Source organism: Lepidothrix coronata, unplaced genomic scaffold (assembly GCF_001604755.1).
Source record: "Lepidothrix coronata isolate B3197 unplaced genomic scaffold, Lepidothrix_coronata-1.0 Scaffold17, whole genome shotgun sequence".
In the NCBI taxonomy this organism is placed as follows: Eukaryota; Metazoa; Chordata; class Aves; order Passeriformes; family Pipridae; genus Lepidothrix; species Lepidothrix coronata.
Window position 1 is genome coordinate 8,225,443 of NW_016690197.1, and position 13,770 is coordinate 8,239,212.

Sequence of the window (13,770 nt, forward strand, 5' to 3'; positions counted from 1 at the left end):
CCTTGCTCAGGAGTTTTAAGGTTTATGAAGGATGAAAATCTTAAAAGTGTGCTACATATCGATACACAACTGATGCGTGGATTAGACAGCGGGGAGAAAGGGAAGGGAAGGGAAGGGAAGGGAAGGGAAGGGAAGGGAAGGGAAGGGCATACAGAATGAAAACCCTTGTCTAAGATCATTTGCTTAATCGAGCAGCTGGAAACTAATCTAAAATTTCTGGCAATCAAGTATCCGACTTAACAACATAGTGCAGCTCTTGTCACAGACAGGATTTTAACTTCCAGTAAGATACCCCATCATATTTACAAACTGCTTTTAGCCATCCTAGGGTGTGTGAGCCAGACTTGTCTCTAACATCCTGGTTCAGAAGCAGGAAAAGATGAATATCTGTTCATGTAATCACAAAGAAAACGCCATGTTATGTCTGCTATGGTCTGGCAGAAAAGAAAAAAATAAATTAAGAAATTAGACAGCACCTTGCCTTATATAAAGCTTCCCCCAAATTAGTGAAAAAGACGATGAGGTAAAGACTTCATTTCTTTCTATAGGAGCAACCAGAGAGAAGAATGAAAAATTAGCTTTCAAATAAACATATGCTTTAATGCAAACTCCTGGATGAGTGGCTCTTAGACTGTGTTACACTTGCTTTTATGGATAAGGACAGAAGTGGTGTATGACCATTTTTTAAAAGAGAAATCTAACTATTAAATCTCAGACTGATCTAGGAGTTACAGGATCTGGAAACAAAGCTGGTGTCTCAACTTCAATAGCAGATTACAGGAAGGAAATGTATTTAGAAGAAGTGTCATCTAACTAGAGTTCTTTACCTTCCTCTGTTTACAGATGGAAAGTCAGGAGGCAAAAAAGTAACTATATTTAAAACTTACATCTCCCCTTGGGAACGAGCGATGGGTATCAGCCCCGAGGACAAAAGTCAGTTCACCACGGACTTACTGTCATATAGTCCCAAACCTGATTTCCCCCATTACAAGTCTTTTAACAGGTAAGTCTTCTTAGATATTCAGTTCAGTTTATTTATCAAAAGAAAACATGGTGACTCTGACCACAGCTTCCTGTCTTGTGCACTGTAAAGGAGTTTTAGTTGCACATCATTTTGCTTAGCACAGTCTCCTGTGGATGAAATGTTTGGAAGACTACAAAGAGAAAATATATCAAGAGCTAGAGATTTTAATTCAGCTTATGGTCAGAAAACCTATGGAGCTGGATAAGAGAACTTTAATCCTATTTCCCTTTCTTTCTCACCCCATTTGACTGGGGAGATTTAGCTTGTCACTGTTTATTACTGCAGCCCTTTAAAGTTCAAGAGTTCAGGAAAAATGCTTATGATCCGAGGCCATACACTTCACAGTACTTCAGATAAGAATCAGGATCTTCCTGCTGCTTCTGATAAGAACTGAAAGTTTTACAAATAATTCCAGGGCAGCAACAACTTTTTGTTAATGTCTTGATACAATTTTGCCACCCGCTTCCACAGCCTCAGGACATCAGTACCGAGGATAAACCCACATTCCATTAATTTCTGCAATAATGCAGCCTCTGCCTTCTACACACAGAGTACCAACAAGTGTGAAAGGTGTATGGTTTGATGGAGATTGATGCAATAAAGGTGGAGGAAGTGCACAAGAGTGTGTGTGTATTTACATCTTTGTTTTAGCACAGGAACAATGGACACATATATGTTCTTGTGAAGGATTTGTTGGCCAGTCAACTGCAAGAGTGGCAAAACTTACAATGTCAATAACTTCGATCATTTATTTTCTAAATCCTGTTGTTTATTGCTCTGAACTGCTCTGTTCACTAACTCCATATATTCCCCTATGCCAGGACTGCCATGCCTTACGGGGGTTATGAGAAAGCAGCCAAAAGGATGACCTTCAAAGTGCCTCAGTTCGATATCTGCCCTTTGCTTCCAGAATCTCTCATGATATATAATCAAAATTTCAGCAAAAGACCCTCATTCAACAGAACCCCAATACCTTGGATGCCTTCAGGAGACTCCTCAGAGTACCATACTGAGATCAATGTGCCAATAACTGCTGAAACAGAAGAGCTATAAATCCCCACTGCCAAGACCTTCCCTTTTTTTCTCAGCCCTCTCTATCTGCAAGTTGATAGTAAGAAGCTGAAAAGTGCAACTCTAGTTCTGTCAGCCCTTCCTTTCTTTTGCCCTTAGCCAAGACAAGTTCCTAGCAGGTTCTAAACTTCTCTTCAACATGGTGTTAATCCATATCAGAAACAGTTTGAGGGAAAAGAGCTTTTTATTCACCAGGACATAAGAGGCCAAGACTAGGAAGTGTTTTCCTGTTTAGCAATGCTAAATGCTGCCTGTCTGATTGACAATAAATCTGTTTTGTCATATATTAACTAAAAATAAAACACCAAGATGAAAAACAGCCTTTGTGTTTTCTCCTTAAAAAATGTCACTGAATGAATCTGGGGATTAGCAATAACAAACGTTTCAGTCTCACAACTAGACTGTTAGTCTGGGAAGAAAGATCTTATGACAGGGATGGTCATAAGATAGGTATACATGAAGGTGTCTTGGATAAATACTGCAAAAGTGATGGTGAAGAATGATAACTTTGAGAGGAAATTATAGCAACATCAGAGAGAAAACAGCAAGTCAGCCTGTCAGTGTAACAAACAGCTTAAAGTATTTCACTGTCACCTAAGATTCCCCCAGTTCTCAAGAGAATAAACTAGGTGATGGCTTAAGCAGTTTTTGATTTTCTTTCCGCAAAGACCATAAAATCGATAGATTGGGAAGGAACAGAGACACACCCAAGTGAGATGGTTTGCCCACAGTTACAGAGGAAGAAAGGAAATGCTTTAGTTACAACAGAAATAATTTGACACTCACCACAGTGCATTATTTATTCAAACACACAGCATCAAAGTCTATTGCACTTCTTGTAACAGCTTTAGCAATGCCACACATATAGGAAGAAAGGCAGGTGCTATGGGAAACTAATAAAGAACTCCTGCATGGAGGCTGGAATTCTGTTCTGCTGCCTCAACATTTCCTCTTATAAACAGGGCTAAACAACTTGTTCATGGGGACAGCTTCCACTGAAGTATTTTTAATTTAGGAGTTTTTCCTCCTTGTCTAGAAATCCCTGCAACCATGTATTTGATTTTTATTCTGTTGGGATAGTTATGAGGTTGGCTTTATTACACTCCTCTAGAAGGCTACTGACAGGGCTACCCTGAGATCTCTTTAAAATTGTGCTAGTAACAACAAGCTGCAAAAGTAATGAATGAGTAGTTTCCTAACCTTTCTGCTGCAATGGCTAAAGAACATTTATTATATGTCCTATTAAATGAATAAGAAGTATCTATAACCAAGTTCTGTGACTAAACTTAAAAATACTAAGGTGATACTTTGATCTGAAGAATGTTTCAACAAAAATGAAAAAGGTTGTCTTTTTTGACATGTTCCTACAAAGTAGCTGCAGTTTGAGTTGAAAGCAAATCCTCAGAAAAACTTATTTTGTTTCTTTGGATAAAATAGATCCAGTAATTAGTTGAAAAGACATTTCTCATATTGAATTCCCTTTTTAATGCCTACATAATACATGCAAATTTCACTGGTGAAAGACATTTAAATAGGAAATTCTCGCATTTTACCAAACTATTAGTTTATTTCATATTTGATCTGTCTGGAGATAAGGTTGCCGTGTTTCCCAATATTTTAAATCAATCTAGCTTTTTAATTGCATCATAATTAAGAAGGATGGACTTCTTTTCCAGTTTGAAAAGTACTCTAATACAAGAATCCAGACCACAAAAAGGCCAGAAGTTCAGATAGATGAAGTCTTAGAGAAAACTAGGTGACACCAAGCAAAATATTCTCCTACCACATATGCCATTTATTGCCTCCCCTTTTCCAACACAGATTTTAGACTCTTGCAATATAGAATTACGTGATTTCTTTATAAAGTGAAATACACGATGCTTTCATGGTAAATATGTTGTGAACAGCAGAAACAAGGTAGTTTGGTAGCTGGATGTCACAATCTATTTTCAGTTGCAGGTGTTTCAAATCATGGCCAGTTATGGCACATCAAAGGTGCAGAGAGAGCTGAATGCTCTGAGGAGGAGTCAGCCCCACACAAACCCAGCACAGGCAGTGCCCTCACCAACCAGCACAAAAGCTGAGCGTGGCAGTCAAAGCAGAGTGCTGGGGACAGGGTCCATCCATCTTCCCAGGCATGGTGAGGGGGTGAATCAATCAGGCATGAGGGCCATACAGGGAGGGTGGTCAGGAGCCAAGCACTGGGTCCTGCACTTGGGTGACAACAACCCCATGCAGCACCACAGACTGGAGGAAGAGTGGCTGGAAAGCTGCCCAGTGGAAAAGGACGTGGGGGTGCTGATCAACGGTGGCTGAACATGAGCCAGCGCATGCCCAGGTGGGCAAGAAGGCCAATGAACAAGAAATAGTGTGTCCAGCAGGACTAGGGAAGTGACCATCCCCCTGTACTCGGCACTGTTGAGGCCTCACCTCAAATCCTGTGTTCAGTTCTGGGCCCCTCACTAGAAGAAGGACATTGAGGTGCTGGAGGGTGTCCAGAGAAGGGCAACAAAACTGGTGAAGAGTCTGGAGCACAAGTCTTATGAGAATGGCTGAGGGAGCTGGGTGTGTTTAGCCTGGAGAAAAGGAGGCTCTCTATAGCTACCTGAAAGGAGGTTTTAGAGAGGTGGGGGCCAGTCTCTTCTCGCAGGTAACAAGTGACAGGACAAGAGGTAACAAGCGTCAAGGGACGTTTAGATTAGATATTAGGAAAAACTTAACTGTAAGTGTTGTCAAGCATTGAAACAGGCTGCCCAGGGGAGTGGTGGAGTCACCATCCCTGGAAATGATCACAGACCATGTGGATATGGCACTTGAGGACATGGTTTAATGGTTAACATGGTGGTGGTGCTGGGTTCACAGTTGGACTTGATGATCATAGAGGATTTTTCCAACCTTAACAATTCTATGGTTCTATGAATCACAGCTTGGACTGGACCCAAGCTACAGTCTGGGTCTAAAGTCCATCTAGGAGACAAGCTAGTTCCAGCACAGATCTCAGGTCCACCCAGGAGACAAGAGTGCAGGTCAGCACCCCTCCCTACAACATTGCTTAGACAAGGACCCTAGGCCCAGGTCTGAGCTTAAATGGGATTTCTCAGCCATAAGTGGGGTGAAGGTCTCAGATGAGGCTGGTCAGGGCAACTAAGGGCCGTTGGTGCACACAGGACAATGACAGCAAAATGTTTGGGAATTCCAGTAGAATCACAACCCCCATTTGAGGTTTATTTTATCACAGAAAAAAAAGACTGAATAAAATAGGTCCTTAAATATGCAGGGAAAGGTAAGGAATACTACACAGAAATAGCACAATGCTCTCTGGTGGTGTTGTTTCAAAGCTCTAATGTACAAGAAAGGCAGCAAAATCCTGCAAGTACATACAGGACTGGGTAAATACCCAGAGCTTTCTCTGGTTCATAATGTACTGTTGGATAAGAGTTTTTGTCTACATACTTAATTATCCCAAACCCTAAACGGGCACAAAAAGCTGCAATGTCCTTGGAATTAGTATTGTATCACTGCAAGTTATTAGTAATATTGCTATAATTCATACTTGTAAGCTAAGAGGATGCTTCAGTTTTGGAAATTTGCTTAATGAGGCATATAGCTCTTCTTTTGCCAATACAGTTTCAGTCTCAAATCCTGTCAAGCAGGATTTATGTGCTTTTGTTTCTAACACAAAATGAGAAATATAATGCTACATGCCATAGAACAATTCAAACAACTATTGTCTTGTTGTTTACACAGCTTAAATTACATGCTAGTTTAGTCATTATTCAAAGTAACATTACAAGTGAGAAAAAAATCAGTAATCTAAATTCTGTCTCAAAAATAATTAATTTGAGTAAGGCTTGAAGCTACTGTTATCAGGGCAGAAGTTTGTCCAAAATGATCAAATATTTAAGAGGAAGCAAGAAACCACTCCAGCTCTTTGTTTTCCTTGGGCTATGAGGTAGACTCAGGGGAATCGCCTGTGTCAGAGAAATGTTTATATTGGGAATTAGAGGATTTTATAAGATTTAATTACAGTGGATTTTCCTCCACATAGTAGAAGCTACAGAATGGAAAGTCAGTCATCTGCTTTTAAGCAGAATCATCACAGATAGAGATAAAAAGGCACAAATTGTTGAGCCCACCCTCTTGAAAAGGCAGGCTACAATTCCCTCATAGAGGATATAGTGGATACTGAGATTATACTCCATTGAACAGCAGCTAAAAATCCATTTAATAGAGAGGGGCTGACCCATGAAAAACAGATTAGATAGGATTTTGTGGCATTCAGATCTTTCATTCAGAACAAAAATTTCTCACATTTCTAGTTATTTACAGTGTCATTTTGAGGAATATCATTTTACAGTTTCCAAGCTTTGAAATGTGTCTCTCATGAAGATGACTTGTATGATAAAGAATCTGAGCCAGCTGAAAATGAATTAAAAAATAGTGCCCACGTTTTAAAATAAAAGAAAGGTGCTTAACAAATCTCAGCAATACTATTCATAAATACAGACTTGTATGCTTTTAAACCTAGCCTGAAGTTATAGCTGATGGCATAAATATTCAGCAGGTAGTAGCACAGTTAGTATGCTTCTCTGTGTTTTGCAGAAAATCTTCCACTTAACTGCAATATATTCCCTAATCAAAGGTTGCATCTCATAATTGCCTCTCTCATGTGACCAACTTGCCATTAGTGATGATGACGGAATAATTCACACAAATAACATCTGGGAATTACATTTTATGTTGTTATTGATAGATCATTTAGAAGAGATGGCTTTGTCATCAGACCCAGTCTCTGAGAAATAAAATCTGGAATAGTTTCAGGCTCTTAGGAGAATATGGGCTTTGTCTTTCTGACTTTTTAATAAAATCATACCATGAATACATAAAATGCATTCATTTCTTTTACACAAGATGGCAGGCACCAGACAGCCAAGAGCTTGAACATGATCTCTCTGTTATGGAGCAGAGGCCTGCACTTGGCCATCCCTCCGTGGGAAGCGCAGACTTGTGGCACAAGGCTTGGATATTCACTGCACTGAGGGTTTTTTCCTAACTAACTGCTCTGCAAAATACATATTCTCTTCCATAGAAGACTGCCACAGATATGATCATCTGGAAGACATCCCACTTCCAAAGGACTGCCCTTAGGCACAACAAGCTGCTGTTAACACTGCTCTGGCAACTTACAGAGCCTACTGCTGCCCATCAGCAGCACATACATTAGTCTCTCTTGATTGAATATTAGAAAAGTTTGCAAGCCACCCTGCTGGCTCACAGCACATTAATACATTTATATGCAATCTCATCTATGAGCAAACTGCAGGTTACTAACTAGTTTAGACAAATTGCCTTTCCTAGCTTGGAGATGTGCCTGAACAGGGCTACAGATAACCAAGAAGAATTTCCAGGCAGACACAGAAGTAAGATTGCACACATTTTGTGGAACCCTACAACTTTCGTGAACTGATGAGTATGTAGGATTTGAAACATTATTAATTTTATTAATTATAATCATATATCTACTAGTAAAAGTCTCTTCAGTTAATGTAATTAATTAGCAGTGCTTTTATGCTGTACCTCTTGCTCTCTATGTATTTAACACACAGTAAGTGTCATCTTCTCTCTGATGATCATCCTCTGCTTGCAGTACAGCTTACAGGAAACATTAATGAGTGGAAGTACTTTATCAGATATATATTGTGTTGATTAACACACGCAGTAAAGGGAACAGAACCACATAAACCACTCTGAAGCAGTGCTCTTAAAATGTAACCTAAACTTCAGTAGGCTTAATAAACTAATTCTCAAATAGAAACTCTTTCTTTGATTTTCAGTTATACCTTTTAGAAATATTATTTATATCAAAAGTTTTAATGCATATTTTCCAAATATTTTTTAAGAAAACCTGCAGGCTCCTCTGTTTGTTTTGATCTTTTGATTAACAATAAAAGAAACACAAACACGTTTTGTGCAAAGCATTTTAATTTTAAAAGTCTGTTTTTCATTTAAAGAAAATTTTATCTGATGTATTTTCAGGGACATAAATTTGCAGACAAGGACCACTACCCTCTAAAAAAAATTAGAAGAAGTTATAGCTATAGCTCTAGCCAGAGTGATAATAAACATTTGCCTTTCAAAAAATCCACCATGAACAAATAAACGTATAAGGTGAGATTAATTTATGGTTATAAGTTCTTCTTGAGATGCCAAAGCAAAATAGTTATTCTTCATGGTTATTGTAACAAGGCTTACTGGAACAATTATTTTCTGGAAATTCAGACAGGGACGACACAACCCTACAACAGAAGGCTGACAAGGGTCTCAACTCCTCCCAGGCTCAGACATGAGCCAAGGGCAGCACCACTGTTTTACTCCAAGTCCCTGCATTTGTAGCTAGGGAGAAAAAAAAACATACAAGGAGGACACAAAACGAAGTGGAAAAGGCCAGGCACTAAGCAATGCTGCATTTGTGCTCTGAAACATCCCTCTACACAAAAGGGTAAATAAGGACTCCGCAGACTTCCCATTCTGACTGGGAGAAGTTCCTGCTTTAAGCAACAACCTCATTATACATCGTTCACTGCGGGGAAAACAAAGTCACCCCTGGAAGGAGGGACAAACAAATGAGAAACTTTCTGTTGGCCAGCCTAAGGACACCCTATGGGCCTCGTGGCACAGGACCTCCCCTGCTCACAGATGCTATACAAATTCAATTACACCGAAGAGTGCTTCAGTCCAACTCCACAGTGCCCAGCTCAGATCTGTAATTACTTCCATATTCTATTATAAAAACAGCCATACTGTCATGGGCCTGAAGCTAGCATGTATTCAGGGCTTCATTATATATACTGTCTCTAAATGTTTCTCTTAATTATCTTTGGTCCCTAAGAGAGGCTTGAGGCCTTTCTCATTTGCTCTCTCTTCCAGTATGGTTGGCTTGATTCCCGAATCAAAAGACTGAAATGGGATGGGAAATCACAACAAGTAAACAAGTATTCTTCCAAATGCATACACTTTTATTTGTATTATTTTAGCGGTGTCAGAAGTGCCATATTAACAGCAGCAGCACGAACAGTATTGCAGATATGGGTATATACAAAGAAAATGCTTTGAGTGTTTGCTCAAAGGACAGCTCAAAGGCAGCACAGAGGACAGTCCCAGACCCCCAGGCATACTCTATGCATCTGGTACACCACTGGCAGGATACCTGAATTATCAGAAGCTGGTAATTCTGGCATACAGAATGCATCTTTTATATACAGAACGTTATGCATCAACTCACTCACTTCTCTTGTGTAAAAATGGACTCAATAACTGAATAAAAAGAACTTCCTGCACACTTACCGAGGTGGTGGCACTTCTCTCGGGATTGTTACAAAAGCTGTCTCTCTCAGATGTTGGGAACACTGAAAATACAAGGGCAGAAAAGAAAATGTATTAGCTCTCATGCCTTCATGTTTCATTTTGAGTAGTAATTAATATTTTTACCCAGGTAGCACAGAGATACCAACTCCTCATGGAAATGGAGGTCCCTGCAGACACTCTGTCTGTGCACGATCCTGAATTCATAAGAAAGGACCCATTTATTTCAGTGGGCTTGAAATGTGTTTCTTGGATACCACCAAGAATACTATTACACCAGAGTTAGTATTACCAGCAGTTTGCACTGGTGACAGACTGCAATGCTGCAGCTGACGCAGTTCAGGGAATGCGAGTTTAATATTGATTTTACATGTTACCTAGGATTCAGAAGATCAAAATACAAATTTCTAGAAGACCTTACTCCAATTTCCCCAGACCCTGAGATGGTCTAATTCTCACCTTAAGTACGCGTGGTGCTGAACACACAACGTTTGGGCTCTAACCTGTGAGCAAACCCAGCTCACATCAACTAGAAACAAACTTCTGCTAGACATGAACGGGTCTGAGTGTGTCCTCTGGCTCCAGCCGCATCTCTCAGCTATCACTGCCCACGCCGTGCAGTTGTTAGCAATGACACGGGCAAGGACACCCACTTTATTTTCGGGCCAGCACCGCCATTTGCCCGCGGCGACTCCGGCGCCCCCTCCCGGCGCTGCCCGGGGCTTCCTCAGCCCCCTCGCCAGAGGAGGCGCCCGCGGGCGCGGCCCGCGCCTCTCGCGGGAAGATGGCGGCTCTCGCGAGAGGCGCGCGGCGCGGCTGCCCGTAGCTATGGCAGCGGGGGATGAGCGCGCCCGGCGGGACCGCGCGCGGGGACAGGTAGGGATTAAACCGCTCCCGGGAACGCTCGGCATTCCTCTCCTCCCGCGCCGCCCCCTCGGGAGAAACCACAGGCAGATCCAGCCGTTCTCCGGCGGCGTGTTCCCTGTGCCCGGAGCCCCGCCGGTGGCGACCCCTGCCCTGTGCAGCGGCGCAGCCCCCGTGCGGCGACCGGGCCGCGGCGGGGTCCGTGCGGGGCTCGGCCGGGCCGGGCCCGACCCTGGGGGACCGCGAACCAGGGGCCCCCCTGCCCTGCACGCCCGCGGCCGGTCAGCTTGAGAAGAGGAAAGGAGTGGCAGGTACGAGAGAAAGAGAGTACTGGAGGCTAAGGAGGGATTTTTGAAACGAATATCAGGGGCTTTGCATTATCTTGGTTAATAATTCAGGCGTGATCAGTTGCCGTCAAAAGTTAAACTTGCATGGGAGCTGTTAGAAGAAGCTGCTCAGTATTTAACTCACTATGTCGGTCTAAGGTAGGCAAAAACATGTGCTTTTTTTTTTTTTCTTTTCTCTCCCTTAAAAGAAAACAGAGGCTGTTTGCTTTTCCAGGATCTGATTTCGCTTGAAACCATTCGTTCAGTAGAAGGATTATGAGTGGACAGTCGTGAGGATTACAGCTATGAATAGAAAGCATGACAATATACACCTTCTGCTTTTGAAAAGTTGCAGGCATAATGGCTTTCTGGTCTTCCAGCTACGGGAACTTGTGTGTATTGGAGTGGCTGATTGTGTGCGTGAAAAGCATTTGAAGAGCTTTTCAGATTTCAGAACAAATTCTGAGTGTTTTAATCATGGAAAAAATATGCATGTGAAAAGGGAGGGAAAGTAGTTGTGTATTTCTCATGGAGTTTGAAAGAAAGACGAATGTACCGAAAATAAACCTCTCTAAGCTAGTGCTACTTTTCAGACTTGAAAAAAAAAAATCTACGGCTGAAAGGTATTGTCCTCCAACATACTTGACATTGAATAGCAATTTTGGAAAACAATAGCTACATAAATAGTCTTATGTTTGTTTCCAGAGGGAAAGAAAGTGCTGCTGTGCTGAGAACTGGTGAGGCAACACATAACTTGAATATGACAGCTTTTAAAAATAATTACCAAAAAAGTATTATGGGCTAAAAAATACTTAAATCAGCCTACTGAAATATGTGCTCATGTAGGAAGTGGTAGAAATAATGACAATTTAATTAGATAGGATACTCTTTAAGTTCTGTTCCACCGCCTAATCAAGACTATATCTAATCAAGCATGCTGCATATCAATCAGACTTAATTAAATAGGAGCTTTATTTTTTTGCCTGTTCGTTTCCCCCTCACCTGAGTGATGTCACTTTGGAAGCCTTTTGCCACAATGTTCTTGAAGTGGGATGGAGGAGTAAGAGTGTACTTGATTTGTCCAATGCAGACAAACTTACTTACAGTTATCTTAGAGAATTTAGAGACTGGAGGGTTTTTTATGCTAGTAATAGCTGTAAAAGCATTTAATTTCTTTCAGGCATTGCAGGTAAAAAATATGTCAGTTCTTTCATTTCTGGGTTAACAGTCTATTTTGAGAATGTAGTCACAAGTTCGTTAAAAAGGATAATGGGAATTTAAATCCTTCTCTATCCAGTCTCGGAGATGTTATTAGGCATTAAGCCTTCTTAGGCGAGTTTTCATGGAGAGTACATAGAAGGGAAAGTGTGTTTATTTCCCAGTTTGTGGAGTTTCAAAAAGTTTGTTACTTTGAGAGGCTCAGTGTTGGAGTGCTCTATAAACATACCCATATAAAGAACAGTCGTAGCTGGCCAGAACAGTTTTTGGTGGAACTGTGCAAAATGCAGATGATATAAAAAGGAAACTGAGATAAGAGGATGAAAGCATAATAAAAAGTCACAGCTATTGTTGCTTTTTTTTTTAAATCTGTTTACCTGACTTCAGAACCAGTAAGTGTCTTATAATAAACATGCCTGTATAACTTATTAGTCTATCATTTTTTCTCCTGCAGCCTTTTGAAATCTAAGTACCTTGCACATCCTTTGGTTTTCTAACATAATGTTCCACTCAGATTTAATCAAACAGTTTAAGTTGTTCTCTGAAATATTTTGCTTCTTTTCTTTGTCTAAACTTTGCTCTTTAATTTATTTTTTGTCAATAGTGGCTGCAGTCAGAATTCTAAAGTTATCCTATATTTCTGTCACCGCAGGCCATTCCCTAGCACAGATATGCAGTGCTTGATGGCAGAGGGGAGCAGCAAGAAATCTTATTACTGACTGTCAAAGAATTTGGATTGACTTGCACGAGTCTCTCTACTGGTCCTGTCAACTGCAAGTCAAGCAGTAGGCAATCCCCAATCCTTAAGATTCTGCCTTCATCTCTAGGCAGCCCCTTTCCCTTGGCTTGCACTCTGTGTGAGACTGCTCAGAGGAACTGTCTCCTAGTGTAGTCTAGACACTTTCTAAGACAAGTGACACAGTGTAGTTGGTCTCTTGTTGTGTCTCTCGACATGCAAGTTTAGTGTCCAGTTTATTCCTTCTTTTTTTTTCTGTTATGTCACTTGATGCATGGGGTTTCCTGTTCTGTGACCTAGAGAAGTTGGGTTTGGGTGCATCTCACTGGCCACTGTCTATGGGAGATGGGTCTGTGTTTGGCCAACCCAGAGGATGACTTGGCTATGCTACTCTCTGTTAAAACCTGGTGTCTCTATGCACTCCTGTAGCAGTTATTGCTTAGTAAAATGGAGAACGGTGGTACCTGTTGAGTACTTAATGTGATTGCTCCCAAACTATTAAGAAGCAAAGGAAAGGGCTAGACGTGGTTTTGAGGCTTTATGTTCAAATTATGAAGGCATGTGGAAAATTACATACCGTTATGACTCAATCCATGCCTTTTCTGTCTAATAATTTTGAAGAAATACTTTAAAAATATGATTTCTCTAGTATCATTCATAATAATTTATAAATAAATCTGTTTCTGAATTAAACCTATCTGCAGGAAATACAATTCATGCTCCTACAAATCTTGTTTAAACATTTTGGCTACAAATGGAAATTTTGGAAACAGAAATTAAATTTGATATTTCTTTTATAGAATACTGTGGCTATTTTCTTCAAAACGTTCAGTCTTAAGAAAAGCATCTTTCAACAAGATATCCAAAGAGATCTTTAAGCAGCACTGTGAAATTTGAGCTTTAAAACCTTCATATTGGTGTCTCTTCTTTGTCTTCTTTCTTTATTAATATAACTCCTGAAGCTTTGTACTGGTACAGAGGAAATTACAGCTGGGTATCTGAGAGTCAGAAGTAACCTTTATCCACAGAATGATGTGTTGTGCTACTAGTGGTTTAACTTTCACTGTTCCTCTGGCACTCTCCCGAGACCCTGGTCTGGAGATGGTGCCTGAGGAGGAAGAGATTATTTCTGCTTGTTCAGTTTTTTGTTACGTTCCTGGGGTGAAGTT

General features: G+C 40.7%; 2 protein-coding genes and 1 long non-coding RNA gene across 9 annotated transcripts in view; 2 read left to right on the forward strand and 1 right to left on the reverse strand.

Moving 5' to 3' along the window:
• MYOZ1 (myozenin 1) overlaps positions 1 to 2,414 on the forward strand; it is a 16,913-nt gene extending 14,499 nt beyond the window's left edge. For both annotated transcript variants that reach the window (XM_017807067.1, XM_017807066.1), the window contains 2 exons: positions 844 to 1,003; positions 1,846 to 2,414. In XM_017807067.1, coding sequence (XP_017662556.1) covers positions 844 to 1,003; positions 1,846 to 2,077 — 392 coding nt within the window. In that variant the 3' untranslated portion in view covers positions 2,078 to 2,414. The remainder of the gene's footprint in view (positions 1 to 843; positions 1,004 to 1,845) is intronic.
• The window catches only part of LOC108493526, a 16,376-nt gene extending 6,178 nt beyond the window's left edge, over positions 1 to 10,198 (reverse strand). The window contains exons 1-2 of the long non-coding RNA XR_001873505.1: positions 9,917 to 10,198; positions 9,440 to 9,501 (exon numbers count right to left, since the gene is read on the reverse strand). This is a non-coding gene — a long non-coding RNA (uncharacterized LOC108493526). The remainder of the gene's footprint in view (positions 1 to 9,439; positions 9,502 to 9,916) is intronic.
• Positions 10,199 to 10,243: 45 nt separating this feature from the next.
• The window catches only part of USP54 (ubiquitin specific peptidase 54), a 96,061-nt gene continuing 92,534 nt past the window's right edge, over positions 10,244 to 13,770 (forward strand). For all 6 annotated transcript variants that reach the window (XR_001873519.1, XM_017807133.1, XM_017807139.1 and 3 more), the window contains exon 1: positions 10,244 to 10,333. The gene's annotated coding sequence lies outside the window, so the exon portion shown is untranslated. The remainder of the gene's footprint in view (positions 10,334 to 13,770) is intronic.